Source organism: Muntiacus reevesi, chromosome 2, assembly GCF_963930625.1.
Source record: "Muntiacus reevesi chromosome 2, mMunRee1.1, whole genome shotgun sequence".
NCBI lineage: Eukaryota > Metazoa > Chordata > Mammalia > Artiodactyla > Cervidae > Muntiacus > Muntiacus reevesi.
Window position 1 is genome coordinate 278,864,015 of NC_089250.1, and position 17,987 is coordinate 278,882,001.

Here is a 17,987-nt window from a genome sequence, read left to right on the forward strand (position 1 = left end):
GGCTGTGAGTGAGCGTTCATGTGGAGCAAGTGCTCATTTGGCTGGTGCAGGTCCTAATAAGTCATGTTTGTTTTTAATTTCATGACTTTGGAGCCACACATCATAGATCAGAAATGGCAGGATGAGAAAAAGCAAGGCAGTGAATAACAATAGACACAACCTACCCTTCTAGGCAAGGAGTTAGATTCTGAGACACCAGGTCTACCTGGTTCCCACGTGTCTTTGCATCCTACCATCATTCAAGTCGGTGATGCAAAACCTTTACGTTAGAACAGCATGGTGTGAGAAATTTTCAGTACACTCTGTGGTTCATACCTTTGAATGAAGTATGCCCACCGTAGAAACAGGACTTTAGGTGAAGCTGGCTGTGCTGACGATTCCAGAGTCCAAGAACAGAAACAGTTTTAAAATACTGCTTCCTTTTTCAAAAATACAAAACCCCAAATAAACCCTCAAATATAAAATTACAAAAAATTCTATTTGATCAGTAGCAGATTTACGATCTACAAGACCAATTATAAGAAAGTGTTTAGCAAAAATATACTTCCCTGATCAGTGTCCCCAAAATTCACCTAATCCTAAATTGTAAAAGAAATGGCTATCAGAACTTCACTTTAAAAATCTTTTTGATCCCCTAATACTATAAGTGTCCCCATCAGATTTAACATGAAATAACATTAAAATTACTAAAGAGGAAGGTGGCTTCAGTCAGTACAACTGTTACTTTTCTTCAGAGAGGATGTGGCAGGAATAGAATAAAACAAACCTGGGTTGAGCATCAAGATTTAAAATAAGTATCTCATGGACTCGCAAAAGCCAAATAATTAAACCAAACCAAGCTGGGGTTCAGTTCTTGTCCCATTACTTACAACCCAGGTCAAATCAAATGACAACTTGGAGTTTCAAGTTTGCTCTATCTGAAATATGAAATAAGTATCGTCAAACTAACTGCAGTGCAGCATTCCTTAAAAGAGCAAGTAATACATACGGCAATGTTTTCAAAATTATGAAGTACTATGTAAACACATTACCAGTTACTTCAGCTTTGTGGACTGATCACTATAGGTACACCTCAAGAATCTTTTTACAATGCCCTCTGCTGATACATCCCATGTGGTAAAGATATTGTATGTGAACACTCCTGTAAAAACTCAGGCAACAGAGTTCCTGTCTGGAGCCCACCTGCCAGTCACAAATTTTTTGTCAGAATGTCAAAATTGAGGTTCTCCATTCTATGGACACCACCAGAGAAGGGCAAAATCTATCGGCTTCTTTCCCATGCAACAAAAATACTCTGTAAGGTTTTCTGCTTCAGTGACTGACACACATGCTGACTGTCCATCTGCAAAAAGATTGTTCTATCCCCTTGCAAGTGCTTGCTGTTTTCTGACTACACCATGACACATTTTCAAGTTGTTAACAAGGTGGGATGGCTGTAGAAGACCTTCTTACATTCAGAGCACTTGAAGGGTCTCGCTCCAGGAGAAAGCCTAAGATGTTGAGAATGTTCTGACTGGAGGTTTTTCAACAGTAATGTCACTCAACGGGCTTCTCTTGGAAATGGAGCTGGTAATGTTGAGTGAGGTAGGAGGGTCGGCTGAAACACTTCCCACACAGCTGGCACTGGTAAGGCCTCTCCTGGGCGTGAATCCTGTAGTGCTGGATGAGGTGTGAAATTTGACAGAACCTTTTGCCACAGTCGCAACACTGACAGGCTCTTTCTCCAACGTAGTTGTGCTGCCGCTTATACCGAATCAAATACATCTTGTTTCGGGGCAACTCAAGCGGCAGGTCTCTTGCTTCTTCGTGGGCTTTGAGATGCTGGAAAAGATGTGCAGCCTGGATAAATGTTTTGCCGCACTGGAAACACTCATGGCAGTCCTGACTCTGAATTCTCACGCGGCCATGGCCATCTGCACGCTGGGTCAAGGACTTCCCATCTGAGTGAGTCTTCTGATGTCTGGTGAGGTGTGGCATGAGGTAGAAGGCTTCCCCACACTGTTTACATACAAAGGGCTTCTTCCCCATGTGGATCTGCTGGTGTTTCTCCCGGCCTGGTCGGGTACTGAAGTTTCTTTCACAAAATTCACATCTGTAGTGTTTGTTCTCTTGGAGGAAAAACAAGTTGTGGGCCAGCTGGGACCTGGTGCAGACTCCAGGAGTAGTGTGCTCCTGAGGATCCTTTCCAGGAAGACTCTCCGATGGTTGGTCACGTTCTGAGCTTTCCTCTAGTTGATCACCCTCGTGGCTTCCTTCCTGAGCAAGGCTCTTGGGGTCACTTACTTCTGTGGGACTCAAAACTTCCACTGGCTGGACCTGTTGCGACTCCAGGGGATCATCAGCAGAAGACTCTCCTGTGTGGGCACACCCGGAGTCACCTGCCTCCAAATCCTCTATTCCTGCCCCCGAGGATGAGTTTTCTACAGGCAGGCTTTGCTCTGGAGTTAGATCTCTGGTTTCAGGTTGTTCCTCCCAATCTAAAAGAAATGTAAAAGGTCCTCTACTATTTTTACTCAGAGAGAAACATCACTATAGTAGAAACAGAAGAAAGAGACCAAAAATTACAGAATAGTTAGTACAGAGGGTCGAGCTTTCTGGGAACCTGAGGAGAGAGTGGAAGAAGGATGGAGAAAAGAGTAAGCAAGGACAGGTGAGGGAGAGGCAGAAAAGCCCACCTAGGAGGACTGAACACTGACGAAGATGCCAGAGACACCGACAGCAGAATGAGCAGGAAGCCAGACAAAGGGGGGACTGGGGCTTGGCTGCAGCTTCCAGACCACGCTTGGTACATCGCTGCTGTTTGGAGGAACTAACGTGACTGTGGCCATAAAGGGATTCTGTTGTCAGGTCAATCTGGGAGACGCCGTATGATGCAGGTCAGTTTTCCCTCTTGCAGGACTCTTCGGATTCCTTAACCAGCATCTCATATCTCAAAGAGGGGAAATATATCTCTAACTGATCTTGTTAGGGAACACTTTTTTTTTTTAAAAAAGAACCCCTATTATCATAATTCTGTAGGACTATTGGGGGAGACACTGGAGTACACCCGTCAACAACCTCTCACTCAGAATAAAGCAAGAGAATTCCAACTCTTTTCTTGGCCCCCAATCTCTCGTTTTACCCATTCAATTTAACATTTATTAAATGTCGATTTTGAGCAAAGCATTATCTAACTGGATGTTCATAAGTCTGTACAAAGACTCTAAGCAGGCTATAAATGTACAAAAGGAGAGTTTGGGGAATTAATTTCATTTGGGAACAGAAAAAGTTCAGGGAGGAGAAGGCATTAGGGCTCAGCAAGCCCTAATGGGCGGCAAAGCTTATTCTGAGCAGACACTGAACTATGAAAGTACACAGTCCTGGGGAGCAGCAATACAGGGTTCTACTAGGAGTATCTATGAGAGATGAAGCTGAATGTGACTTTTAGGCCAGAATGTGACAGATTTAAATGTTTTGCTAGAAGTTTGGCTTTTCTTTTGAGAGTGGTAAGAATCTGATCAAAAGTTTGTGCTTTATAAAGTCAATTCCCTGAGTGGGGCTGGAAAGAGCAGTGGTATCATACCAAGGTTTTCGCTTGTCTCAGTGAGAGAGGCAAGACCTCTGATTTCTAGCTATCTGGGGAAAGGCACAAATGAATGCAGGGGCTTGAACACTAGAGGATAGGGAAACTGGCCTCCCTGGAGCTGAGCAGGAGAGGAAGAGATGAGCTTTGGAGAGGAGATAAAAGAAGTACTGAGTGAGCATGATGTGAGGAGGCCACATGAGCCCCTGACGTGAAAGCACCTACCAGCCTTCCTAAGCCTAGTGGGCTTTGAGGACCAGCTCTCAGCCCCCGCTCACTGAGCAGGGCTGTCTCCCCAAGACTCCGGTCTCTCTGCTCACCTTGACATGTCACTGTACTCCCGTCTTCCTCCCTAGCATGTGACTCCTCCTCTTCCAGCTGTGAGATGATGTCAGGTTTAGGGAACTGGTACCCTGTTGAAGAAGGAGACTTATAACTTGGGGGTTCTGTCCTGTACCCTCAGGAACTCCCAGACTGGTTTCTAAAGACTCTGAGAGAACAGGGAAAGTGCAAATTTACACACAAGAAAAATAAAGCCTGTTTCCAAATATTTCGCCACTAGGGACATATACCAATGTCCGGAAACAATTTTGGTCATCACAGCTTACCGAGGGAGACCAGGTTCCTGTAATTTTCCAACATCACCTCCCGGTAGAGGTTCCTCTGAGAAGCACTGAGGTAGGGTAATTCCTCTGGACTGAAGTCCACAGCCACATCCTCGAAAGTCACCAACTCCTGAAATGCCAGACATACTCCTAAATGACTGAAATCCAGAATTGTCCCAAAGAGGGGAAAGGTGCCTGCTAAGAGGGGACTGACCATGAAGCAGACATTCAGACAAGCAGAAAGACTCTAATCCAAAGGTTTCAGGGACCTAGAAGTGTATCTCTCCTTTAAGTCTTTCTCATTAAAATGTTTTCTTCTCTGCAATCACCCTCTGTTTTTTTCAGTCTCCTAACTTTATAGAGGCTTTCAATGGCTAAGTCAAAGATCTCTCTTGGGAAATGTCCCACTGCACTTGAAAATATGTGGGTTATTTTTCAATATCTTTTGGTATTAATTTCTAACATAATTCCACAGTGATGAGAGAACAGACTGTATATGATTTCAATACCTTCAGACCATGAAATGTTTGCACTTTGTTTTATGTCCCTGGATATGTTCCAGTGTCTCCTAGTTTATAGTCTATGGGAACTTGAATAGAATTTGGATTCTCTTGTTGTGTGAAAACTATATAAATCTGAATTATGTTGAATTGGTTCATAGTGCTTTTCAGATCTACTGTATCCTTCTACTTTTATTCATTCTATTAAGTTTGAGTTTGATATTGAAAGTCCAACTAAAAATCTTAATTTATCTACTTAAAAATAATTGTAATTTATAGCGGAACTTCCCTCATAAGAGAAGAACCAGAACTTAAACCCAACTGTCTCTTTTTCCTGAGATTGAGGTATACTGCTCAGCTTTTATTCACATTTTTCTCTCATTTTATAAAGGAACGTAAAAGGATCTTTCTCCTCCAACACAAATCTCTAGAAATTAGCAATAGGAGCTATCTTAGAAATATTCTAAGATATTCAGTTGGTAAAGAATATGCCTGCAATGCAAGAGACTCGGGTTTGATTCCTGGGTCGGGAAGACCCCTGGAGAAAGAAATGGCAACCCACTCCAGTATTCTTGCCTGGAGAATCCCATGGACAGAGTATCCTGGCAGGCTACAGTCCATGTGATCACAAGAATTGGACATGACTTAGCAACTAAACCACCAATCACCACATAGTGGAACTATATGTAACTTTGTTCTGAACTCTCCAAGACTCCTGTAAATGTGTTATCATACGATCATAATTTAAAACATAAAAAAGAAAGAGAAAAAAGAAGTATATCTTTCTTTTGTCTTGAAGTCTGAGAGAAGTGGGAATATTTCTAAGATAGCTCCTATTGCTAATTTCTAGAGATTTGTGTTGGAGGAGAAAGATCCTTTTACGTTCCTTTATAAAATGAGAGAAAAATGTGAATAAAAGCTGAGCAGTATACCTCAATCTCAGGAAAAAGAGACAGTTGGGTTTAAGTTCTGGTTCTCTCTTATAAGCTCTGTGAGTGTGGATAGGTTAAGTCTCAGTGACTCATCCATAAAACACAAACAGCTCATAAATATGAAGAGAGAGCTAATCTTATTATAACAAGAAAATGCATTTCAAAATGACAAAGTATGACTTTATACCCATTCAGCTGACAAAAATTAGGAAGTCTGACAATACCAAATACTGTCTAGAATGTGGACTCTTGGTGGTGGTGGTTTAGTTGCTCAATCGTGCCTGACTCTTTGAGACCCATCCACAGTAGGAAAGCTCTGTTGTCCATGGGATTTCCAAGGCAAGAATACTAGAGAGAAGGTTCCCATTTCTTTTCCAGGGGATCTTTCTGACCAAGGATTGAACCTCCATCTCCTGCACTGCAGGCAGATTCTTTACTGACTGAGCCATCAAGGAAAACCTTAGAATGTTGGCTTTTGAGACCTCTTCAGTTCAGCTCAGTTCAGGTGCTCAGTCGTGTCTGACTCTGCAACCCCACAAACCGCAGCACGCCAAGTCTCCCTATCCATCGCCAACTCCCGGAGTCCACCCAAACCCATGTCCACTGAGTCGGTGATGCCATCCAGCCATCTCCTCCTCTGCTAAAAGTGAAGCTGCTCAGTTGTGTGCGACTCTTGGCGACCCCATGGACTGTAGCCCACCAGGCTCCTCTGTCCATGGGATTTTCCAGACAAGAGTACTGGAGAGGGTTGCCATTTCCTTCTCCAGGGGATCATCTCGATCCAGGGATTGAACTCAGGTGTCCCACACTGCAGGTGGACTCTTTACCATCTGAGTCACCAGGGAAATGTAAATTGGTAAACCACTTTTGGTCCAGAAATATACCTATTCCTAGGTATATCTGCTCATGTGTACTGTCTTATAACCTCCAAAATCTAGGAAAGACTCAAACATTCATTTATGGTAGAAGAAATAAATGTATTATGATATTGGGGCTCCCCAGTGGCTCAGATGGTAAAGAATCTGCCTGCAATGCAGGAGACCCGGGTTTAATCCCTGAGTTGAGAAGATCCCCTGGAGAAAGGAAAGGCAACCCACTCTAGTATTCTTGCCTAGAGAATTCCATGGACAGAGGAGACTGGCAGGCTACAATCCCTGTGGTTGTAAAGAGTCAGACACAACTGAGTAACTCAGTTCAGTTCAGCATCAATTCTTAAGCGCTGAGCTTTCTTTACAGTCCAACTCTCACATCCATATATGACACTGGAAAAACCATGGCCTTGACTAGATGGACCTTTGTTGACCAAGTAATGTCTCTGCCGTTTTAATATGCTGTCTAGGTTGGTCATAACTTTCCTTCCAAGGAGTAAGCATCTTTCAATTTCATGGCTGCAGTTACCATCTGCAGTTATTTTGGAGCCCCCAAAAATAAAGTCAGCCACTGTTTCCTCATCTATTTGCCATGAAGTGACGGGACCAGATGCCACGATCACTGAGGAACTAACAGACATACAATCACACCACGGAATAATAATCCAGTAATACAAGCAAATTAATTGCAGTTACATGCAACATTTTTGGTAACAGAAGGTTGAATGTAAAAAGCAGGTATTGGAAGACTACATAAGACTATGATACCCATTTTACTAATATACATCTTCTGTGTTTTCACGGAAACATTATGCAGATCAATGAACTAGAGAGCATGGACTGACTGCCCAGCTTCTATAGAGGGGTTTACTTGGCTCACATGTGTTTTTTATTCTTTCCTCAAAATTTTCCAACACCAAAATATTGGTATAATTCATATTATTAGTTGGATTTTTTTTGACTTCTCTTTAAAGAATCAGAAGGTCTAGAGACCTGGGTCCACATTCTCACATGGCACCATCAGCTGAAGCTGAGCCACAGCTGCACATGCACAGCCTTAGATGGGGCAGCTGCCCCCCGTTTGTCATAATCCACCCACTTACAAGTTCTTCTTTATTACCTCAGTAGTCTCTGTGGGCAGCGTCACTTGGGATCCTTGACACGAACACTGTAGGGACAGAGGGCTATTCTCAGGAACAGATCAACTAGAACAACGTTTCTCAAGCCTTTCCCCCTTATCTCTCCCTCAAGGAGCATTTTTAAACACTTTGTTTTCCTAATTGTCAAACGCCTTCCCCACCCATGAATTTTTTTCTAAAGGAAGCACAGCATGTTAGCTTCTTCTAGGTTTCAAAACATGATTTAACAAGAACATTAAGGAGCCAATTTTTAAAAATTCACAACAGTTATTTCATATATAAAAAGGAGCATAACAGTACAAATCACACGAGGGCTGCTTTGACTAAGTCAAAAGTGGAGATAAAATGGAATAACAATGAAAAATTAATTCGAGAGATAGGAAAAGAGAGAAAACATTAAAGATATGGTATGTGGGGGTGGCAGTAAGTGTGAGAAAAAGCAGGAAAGCAAATAAAAGAGTCAGAAGACAATTCTAATACAGAAGCCAGCGAAAGGCTCAGTTAGGTAAAGTTTATATAAAGGCTTTAAGGAAATGAGAAAGTTTAATTAGATAGTGGAGGCCTTGAAATCAGAAAGGGGAGCTCCGCTCCTCACACTGGAGAACTAAGTCAGAAGAAAACCTGACTCACCTGAGATCTAACAAGTGGCTTACTGTCAGACATCTCTGTGTCCTTCTTTTGGTGTTCTGTGGTGTTTCTCTTTTCTGCAAGAACAGAGTTCTGAGCAGAGGAATCTAGAAGGGAGAAGGAATGACCACAGAGTTGAGTTCAGTCTGGCAGCACCTACAGACACAGAGAGTAGCCTGCCAACCCCTCACCTGCCATGGGTGGAAGTAGCACTTTCTATGACAAGAGAAAGACCAGAAAAATATTTCTCAGCTCAGTGTGGCAATTCCAGAGAAGAGGTTTGGTTATCTCCCACCTCTAAACGCTTCCATTGATTTTCAGTGCCTTCCAATAAAGCAAAAGTTCCCTCTTTATTTGTATCAATGATCCTAGCTTCACTGTCCATTTAGTCACCAGGGAACCTCAGTTTCTCAATTGTAACATGAAAATTACGATAATATCTCTAATTCTACGGGCTCCTGTAAGGATTAAACATTACATATGTGAAGCACAAAGCAGGCATTTAAAAAAAATCCGTCAACTCTTATTACTACATCTTTTTCACTCAGGGATCTAGAAGACAACCACACCTTCCCTTACGAAACCTGAAGTCCTTCCTTGCTTGTGGTCTCTTTCCAAGAGTACCTTTTACTATTCTATAGTTTCTTTCTTATACCCTAGCAAGCTCTTTCCATTCCCTTGAATTTCAGCTCCATCAAACGCTGTGCCTTTGACCAAGTTTAAAAATTCTGTGGGACAATATGCCCTATGTCCACTGGAGGCAGTATCAGCCATGATTAATAGGAGGACAGACTCTGGAGCCAGTCAGGCAGGTCTGAACCCTGACTGCCAATTACTATTAATAATTGTGGACCACAGGCAAGTTGGACTTCCCTGGTGGCTCACATGTAATCCCTTGGAGAAATAAATGACAACCCACTCCAGTCTTTTTGCATGGAGAATTCCACTGGCGAGGAGCCTGACAGGCTATGGGTTCAAAAAGTCAGACACAACTGAACGACTAGCACTTTCACAGCTAAGTTATTCAACCTCCCTGTGCCTCTGTCTTCTCATCTGTGGAATGAGCGTAATATCTATTTCAAGAACTACTAACAGAAGTAAATCACTATTATAAAATATTTAGAATGTAGTACATTTTAAGTGTTCAACGTGTTTACTATTAGCATCTTCAAAATTCTTTTAATGAATGCAGGTGCACAGAACTGGACTAATCAAAATCTTTGAAACATCAGCATTCAGTCATACATGACCCTCATGTTTATTTCAAATTTACTTGTTTATACTTTTCAATGTAATCAACCCATTCCACTGGTCCACATCCCAGTCTTGTTCCCTTGCCTTTCTCTCCTTGTCTATTTATATATATACAAACAATGCTTTGTTTTTAGTATACATTTCATTCAGCTTTGCTTTTAGTATCAATTTCATTCAAAGGGCTATTAGGAGTGAATGGCTTTCTTCTATCATCACTAAAATGCCCTTAGTTCCAATCTAGTAACTTTGAGCTTCTAAGAGACCAGTCAAATTTTGACAGAATTTAAATTTCAGGTCTCATATCTCCCATATTGCATGGCCTCTTTTTTTTTTTTTTTTTTTTTTTACTGTGTACTGTTTTGTGTTAACACTAAGGTTTAGGCTCAAACTGAAATGCGGAAGAGGGGGAACAAAGCAGAGAGAAGGCATACTCTCAGAAAACAGCATTAAAAGCAAAAGCCAAACCTCAAGTTTTTTTTCATTTCACATAAGATTAGGCAGATTAGATTGGAGATTATAAAATTCATTCACTCATTCATTTAACAAGTTTTTATTTAGCTCCCTCTTACATGCCAGGCATACAGCAAATGTTCAAAAAGTCCCTCCTCTTACCTTCCTCCTCACATGCTTGGATCAAGTTTGCCACCAGGTCTCCTGCTTCTTTGCTGCTCTTGGGCTGTTTTGACCTTACCCATATCTGAACCTTCTTTGGCAAGGTATTCAGAAACTGCTCCAGCACCAGCTGCTCCATCATCTGCTCTTTGGTGTGGATCTCTGGCTGCAGCCATCGCCAGCAGAGCTCCTGGATTTGACTCACAGCTTGGTGAGGCCCTGTCATTGACAGGGACTGAAAATACCTAAGGTTTTGATGAAAAGTTCTTGGAGACTCTGGGTTTCTTATGGGGGTGGTTTCTGGACTTTTTTCTTGATCACGTAGATGAACGAGCTGGGGATTCCTCGAGGTATCCAAAACCTCTTTCACGTGGTGCATTTTTACAGCTTGATCCTTCAAAGGATGGAGATACTCTAAAAGGCAGGCTGCTTCAAAGCACAGTTTGATGCGCTGAGTTGTATCAGATGAAGAAAAGAGCCAGAAACCTTAAGATCTGCAGAAATTACACAGAGAGACTCACAAATGGCTTGCACAGTTTAACTGGACAGTAGAGGTTATGTGAATCAAAGGAAGTTAGTTCATTTCACAGAAATGCCTAAATGAATATCCACACAGATTTGCACATCTACAGACAGGTTGTTGCCTCAGTCACAGTATCAGGTCTAGAATATCCACAGACGCGGGCTAGAAAAATCTCAGAAATGGCACTGAATGAAAGAGACTTGAACCTCAAACCACAATGAACTGAACTAACTGATGAACCATATAAGAATATCATTTTAAAAATGAGTTAATACAAAATGAGGAAAGATTGTTGCAATACATTCATCCTGCAAAGGACTGGATTCATATGCAAAACATATAAAGAAATCATACAAATCTGTAAGGAAAAGGCAGAGATCAGTTAAATATTCAAATATATTTTCTTATTTCTTTATTTAAACATTTTAATTATTTAGCTAGAAGTTAGTCTAGAAAAAAAAAGTTAGTCTGGGATAACATACGAGAAGACTGTAATTTTTTCTAAATACTTTTCCCCCTACCATCAATTTTAAATTTATTACTTCCTTTTTTTAGATGTATGATATCCCCACTGAACTGAATTTCTGTCTCTACAAACTGCAGCGTAAGATTCTGAGAAAGGAGTAGCAGAAATGACTGTGAAATCCTGGCAGCCAGCCTCCCTAGGCAACCCAGGTCCCAAGCTAGAGCAGAGAGTCACAATCCTTTCTCCTCGCCTAGAGAGGGAAAAGTAGGATAAAAGCAGCTAATGTTAAATACTTGAAAAAAAAAAAAGCCAAAGAGTCCCTAAAAAACATATGAGTGGTGGTAGGTTCCTTGATTTCAGAGTAGGGAAGAAATTCCAGAGAAATGGGGATGAGTGTTGGGAGAAGGGAGTGGAGACCAAGAGATTCCAGGTGGGCAGAGGCTGTGGCAGGAGGAAGCAGGGACTGAAGGGAGCCACCTAAAGAGAAGTGCTGAGGTATGGGGAAAGGAGTAAAGCAAGGCCAGACAGGACGCAGAGCTGAAGCAGAGGAGAAGGGGGCAAGGTGAAGAGGAAGAACCAGTCTGGGCTAGGAGAGGTGTCCAGGGAGTAGGCACCCAGAGAGAAGGGGTGGGACTGAGGTAAAGGGGGAGCAGAAAGGAGAGGCAGAACTAAGGAGAGGGAGGGGGCCAGGTCGGAGGGAAGCGGAGCAGGAAGGGGCAGGAAGGAAGGACCAGGGCCAAGGCAGAAGTGGGGGACAGCAGGAAGGCTGAGGGAAGGTGAGGGCTGGGAACGGAGAGGTGGGGCTAGAGCCGGGGGGGGGAAAACGCAGATGAAGTGGGACAGAAGGTAAAGGGCGAGCTGAATGAGGAAGCGCCTCTGAGCTAGGTAAAGGGGGTGGAGCCGGGAGAGAGGCCGGAGCAGAGCAGAGAAGAGGGAGAAAGGCGGGGCCAAGGCTGAGGGCGGTGTCTTGAGGGGAGAGGTGGGGGCCTAAGGGAAAGGGGGGGTCTGAATGTGGGGGAGGCTGGAGGGAAGGGCCCGGGGGTTTGGAAAGGAACGGGGGTCTTCAAAGGGGAAGAAGGGTGGTTCTGGTGGGGGAGAGCGAGAGTGGGGTCCTAGAGGGAGGGCTGAGGAGCATCCTCGAAGGGGAGGGTGGAGGTCCTCAAGGCGGAAGGAGGGTATCCTGAGGGGACGGCAGGGGGTATGTGAGGGGGAAAACTGGGGGATCCTCGAAACGAGGGGGCGGGAAGGGAAGGGAGGGATCCTCGAGGGGGAAGGAGGGTTTTCTAAGGCAGGAGTCCCTGAGGAGACCAAGAGGTGTCTCTCAAGGGGAAGGCCCGTGGGGTCCTCGAAGGGGAGGGCAGGGATCCGAAAGGAGGGGGAGGGGCCTTAAGGAGCGCGTTCTCGGTGCGGGGGCGGGGGGAGCGGAGGGGCCCGAAAAAGGGACGGTCTGTGGGGTCCTGGGGGGGGCAAGGAAGGTGTTCGACGCGGGAGGACCAGGGCGGGCGGACCCGGCCTTCCGGAAGGCCTTGAGGCCGAGGAAGCACTGGCAGGAAGCCGGGGCGTGAGCAGCAAGGAGGCCGCCGCGTCCGCCTCAGAGCCGCCTTCGCCCGCGCGGCCTCCCGCACCCCTTCCCCTCAGGGCCGCTACTTGGCGCCTCCCTTCCCATCGACTGCCCCGCGAAGGGGCGCGTCTGCCCGGCGTCCTCTCAGGGACGCCCGCGCCTCCCTGCCCGCGAGCCGTCCTCTCGCCTCGCGTCCGGACCCGGGCCGCCGCGTGCTCACCTCGCAGACGGACACCCTCGCCTGACCGAACCTCTCCACCTCGGACTTGCCGCGCAAACCCGCGACGCATGCGCAGCGTGCGGTCTGCGCGTGCGCACTGTGGGACGGCCGCAGCGCCGCGCAGGAAACGCAGGCCGCTTCCGGCCGGCTCCGCTGGGGGGCGCGCGAGGACCACGCTGCATCGGGAGGGCTGGGAGGGGCCGGAGGACTACCTCCTTTAGATGCTTTACTGATTTTTCCAGTACTTAGCACGTGGTTTAAAATTTTTAAAAAATAAACAGTATGCAGTGAAAAGCCTTCTCACTGTGTGTGTGTGTGTGCCACCGACCAAATTTTTATGCTATAAACCATGTAACAGGTGACCGGTGTAATTATTTGGATATTTATGAATAATTATATTGAATAATTATGAAAGCTTGAACATGTTGTCAGTGTCCTTCCACAGTGACTTTGTGTATATGGAAATAGAGATATATGTGTATATACATATGTACATTATACACACATGCCTGTGGTTATCATTGATATAAATATCTATACTATAAATCTGGTGTATATATATATCTGTAATAGATATAAATATTTTAAAATACAAAATATATTTTCTAAATAAGAAATGTGACGATATAACAATCTATAATGTGACACAATGTGATATATACTGTAGCTTAAAATGTGTACTTAAGTATTATAAGTACTTCCTTGATAGTAATATAAGAATTCCCTGGAAGCTCAGTTGGTAAAGAATCCATCTGCAATGCAGGAGAGCTGGTTCGATTCCTGAGTCAGGAAGATCCATTGGCGAAGGGATAAGCTACCTACTCCAGTATTCTTGGGCTTCCCTTGAGGCTCAGCTGGTAAAGAATCTGCCAGTAAAGCAGGAGATGCTGGTTCGATCCCTGGGTAGGGGAGATCCCCTGGAGAAAAGAAGACAACTCACTCCAGTATTCTTGCCTGGAGAATTTCATGAACTGTAGAGTCCATGGGGTCTCAAAGAGTCAGACATGACTGACTGACTTTCACTTAAGTAATATATAATACATATATCATGATGACACATAGATTTATAGTATATATAATTAAATATTTGTACAAATATAATACATATATTTTTATGTTTGCCAAAGTAGTCATAGTCTCATTTCCTACCCTTTTTATACAGAAGGTGGCAGACTGTACACATTGTTCTATGCCTTAATTTTTTCCTTATCTCAGAGAGCTTTTTATATCAGTACAAAGAGAATTTGCCTAGTGTTTCTGAACAGCTGTTTGAATTCTGTTGCACTGTTGTTGTGACTTGATTTATTTAACCCTTTATTTAACCCATTCTTGACTTTTGGGTGGTTGAGTTGTTTTCAGCCCTTTGCTACCAGTATTCTGTGCAAAACTATGAGCTTCAGCAGTTCTGCTGGTGTGTAAACCTTCTGGGAAGATAAAGCCCCTGGAGTGGAATTGCTGAGCCACAGTGCACAAGTGTGTGCCATTTTGATAGAGATTTCTAAGCTGCCTTCCATAGACACTTGCATCTCAGACCCCCACCAGCCTATGTGAGCAACCCGGCATTCCCAGTGTTATAGGATGCTTTTTCAGTTTTTCCAAAACTAGGGTTGAGAAATTTTCCTTGAGCAAGGTAGAATATGTTTTCCTGTGTTGAGAAGCCATTTGTATTTAACTAAAAAATATCTATCAGGGCCTCAAGATATGTAGGGAAAGTATAGCGAAACGTGCAATAATTATTTACTTGATTATGATGATGATGACATAATGGTTAATATTCTTGACACTGACTTGTGACCAAAATTAACTCAAAATGGATCACACAGCCAAATGTAAAACCAAAACTAGAAAATTCCAGGAAGAGAACTTAAGAGAAAACCTATGACCTGAGATTTGGTGGTGACTTTTTAGGTATACACATGCAGCTCACAAACCCCTGGTGTGGGGGATTCCCCAGAAGTGCTCTCCTATATATTTTATCTGAAAACCTACAATTTGGAGGTCATTTAAGCTCTCTGAGCGTCAGTTTGTCCTTTGAGAATAAAAGGACAGCAAGTTATTAAATGTAAGGATTAAAATATGTGGAGGTGGAAAATCTTTTCTTCCACCTGTTGAAGGTCGCTGGGTGGGTCTGAAAATTAACCAACAATGACAGATCAACAGTAGAAAAGCTTACAACTTATTTTAATATGTTTTAAGTGACACAGGAGCCTTCCTAAAGAAATGAAGATCTAAAGAAACAACCTTGAGTATTTCAAACTAGATTTGATGAGGCGTGGATAGTTGTGGAAGAATATGATAGGTTAAGGAATAAGAGGTAAGTGTAATAAGCTGGCAGAAAACTTAGCAAGGCCTGTGTGTTAGGCTTCTTCTTGGAAGTGTTCCTCAGCCTTTGGAGATAAGAATGCTCCTTTCCTCCTGGTATAGGGAGGGTACCTCTCCCATGAGGGAATTATGACTTGTTTCACAGAAGAAGGGGGAAGGGGAAGTGAGAGTGAGCTTCCTGCTTCTGCTGTTTTCTCAAACTGCTTCACCTTCAATATGCCAGGTGCCATATTTTGGGGTGAGGTATCCTGAACCCCATCACATGTCAAATGATAAGGTGGTGTCTGAGATCTATACAGGCAGTTTATATGTTGGCTACAACTTTATTAGAAGACTCTTGAGAGTCCCTCAGACTGCAAGGAGGTCAATCCTAAAGGACTGATCAGTCAATCCTAAAGGAAATCAACTCTGAATATTCATCGGAAGGGCTGACGTTGAAGCTGAAGCTCCGATACTTTGGCCACCTGATGCGAAGTGCAGACTCCTTGGGAAAGACCCTGATGCTGGGAAAGACTGAAGGCAATAGAAGAAGGAGGCAACAGAGGATGAGATGATTGGAGGGCATCACTGACTCACTGGGCATGAGCTTGGGTGGACTCCGGGAGCTGGTGATGGACAGGTGTCGGGAGCCGCCGGGATGCACCCAGTCCGTGACAATTCATGGGACGAGAGGGGAACCTGCAAGGCAGCTCTCCTTCACATGGGGCTGCCCCGGGGGCCCAGTACATCCCCTCCAGAGCCACTGGGACGAGAAAGGAGCCTGCAAGGCAGCTCTTCCCCTCGAGGTTGTCCCGGGGCCCGGCATGTCCCTTTCTTCCTTCTGTCTTACTGTTGTTGGGCTTTCTATTAATTTTTGGAAATTATAATATATAGTAATAAGGCCTCGCTGGAAAAGTCCAAGCCTTTTTGGAAATGCTCAAGATTGCTCTGGCTCAGGACACGACCATAAACATCAAGTCATAAAAGAAAAGGCCACAGGTATAGTTTGGCTGCTTGCTTGAAAGATTATAATGTTCCAGAATAGAAAAGAGTAGAGGTGTTTAGATTTAGAAGTAGATATACTGCTTTAGTTTACTTGCTCCGTGGTTGATAGGGTTTTCACTATTGCTATTTCCTTGCTGCTATTTGTTCATTATTTCCCTTTCTTTAAACAACATGGGATATTATGGGTATTTTTGTAAAATTAGAAAAAGGGGTATATAGGATTTTAATAGAAGACTTATATTAACCAGCTTTACTGCCAATATCTTACTATTAATAGAAGTGTTTTGCTGCTTTAGAGGTGTTTTTGCTGTTTAATAGTTAATCATTGTAAATTGAGATTTTGTGGTTTCAGGTAAAGTAAAATATCAGGTTTTTCTTATGGTAGTATTTTCAGAAATGTCAAACGTGTTACTGTGACCCTTCCCATGTATTGTTTTGTTGTCCAAAGAATTTACATTATACCTGAGACTTGTGGAACATTGTTTTTGTTAGAGTGAGAATGTTAGGCCATTGAGGCAAGAAGACTATGTACAGGCCATTTAAGTATAAACCCTGTAATCGGAAACATTCTAGATGAATGCTTAGGGGAGAAACATGGGGAAAAAAATATTGATGGAAGCACAAGTCAATATCTGATGTAATATGTGGTGACTTAAGGGGGAGGTAACATTCATTCTATAAAAACTGAGCTATCCTAAAAATAAAAAAAAAAGCTGCCTCTTCTACGCAACTGTCTGTGTGTGTCTGTCTGTCTTCTTCCTCGCCGACACCACTCATCCCTTGGGTACTCCTGGTCCTGCCAGGGCTGGACCTCGGCAGACAGGGAGGCCTGGCGTGCTGCAGTCCATGGGGTCGCAAAGGGTCGGACACGACTGAGTCATTGAACTGAAGATATAATACCCAAATCCATAGAAAAGCTGAATGCTCAAGTGAATTTTATCTCATATCCCTCCCAGCCTAGCTCAGGGCTCCTTAACCTCAGAGCATTGCTCACTGGGGTATGGATGACAGCGGCGCCATCCTGTGCATCACAGGCTGTTGGAAGCAGCGTCTTCCGCCTCTACCCACTAATCCCCTGTCCTGAAACTGTGATAAAATGCTGCCAGGCACCCTCTGGGGACAACCACTCCCCGCTGAGAGACAGTGGCCAGAGCGATGTAAAGAATGTGTTTTTGTCCAGTGTGATCTATCTCCCGCATATCTTTGAACATTTACGAGCCCAAGCACATACGCAAGCACACGCCACATCTGAAGGTCTGTGAGGCTCGTGATGGGGAACGTTGAGCGGCCGATAAACATCACCCTGACCTCCGGGGAGGAGGAGGAGGCCCAGGAGATGGAATTCAATCATGTGGCAAATGATGAAATCAACCCGGCCCGCATGATGGAACATTCACAAAGACCGGGACCCCCATGATGGAACACTAACAAACACCCGGGACCCTCGTGATGAAACACTAACAAACACCCGGGACCCTCAATGCTCGAGTGAGCTTCCCTGGGGACGCTCCTGGATGTGCAGGAAGGGGAGGCACCCCGAGAACCCTGAAGCGCGGTGCCTCTCTGCATTTGAGCATCGCAGCGACTTCCCTGGTGCTCCCGGGCTGGGCCTCCCCGCTCCCAGTGCAGACGGCCCGGGTTCCATCCCTGGTCAGGGAACGAGATCCCACATGCGGTCACATAGACCAGGCGCAGCCAAATGAATGAAAATAGCTATTAATGTATATATCCATATATATAACATCACATTGTGAGCACGGCGCTTTCCTGAATTCTGCGAGCCCCTCTAGTGAACAACAGAACTCGAGGGG

At 44.1% G+C, this 17,987-nt stretch overlaps 1 protein-coding gene across 1 annotated transcript; it reads right to left on the reverse strand.

Annotated features, from left to right (window-relative positions):
- Window positions 1–1,536: 1,536 nt before the first annotated feature.
- On the reverse strand, window positions 1,537–10,479 carry ZIM2 (zinc finger imprinted 2). Its single transcript, XM_065926910.1, has 6 exons — window positions 10,101–10,479; window positions 8,238–8,341; window positions 7,589–7,636; window positions 4,171–4,297; window positions 3,883–3,975; window positions 1,537–2,477 (listed from the first exon to the last, which is right to left on the reverse strand). Exons 1-6 carry the CDS (start codon window positions 10,477–10,479, stop codon window positions 1,537–1,539), a joined length of 1,692 nt encoding a protein of 563 aa, XP_065782982.1.
- Between the last annotated feature and the right edge of the window lie 7,508 nt (window positions 10,480–17,987).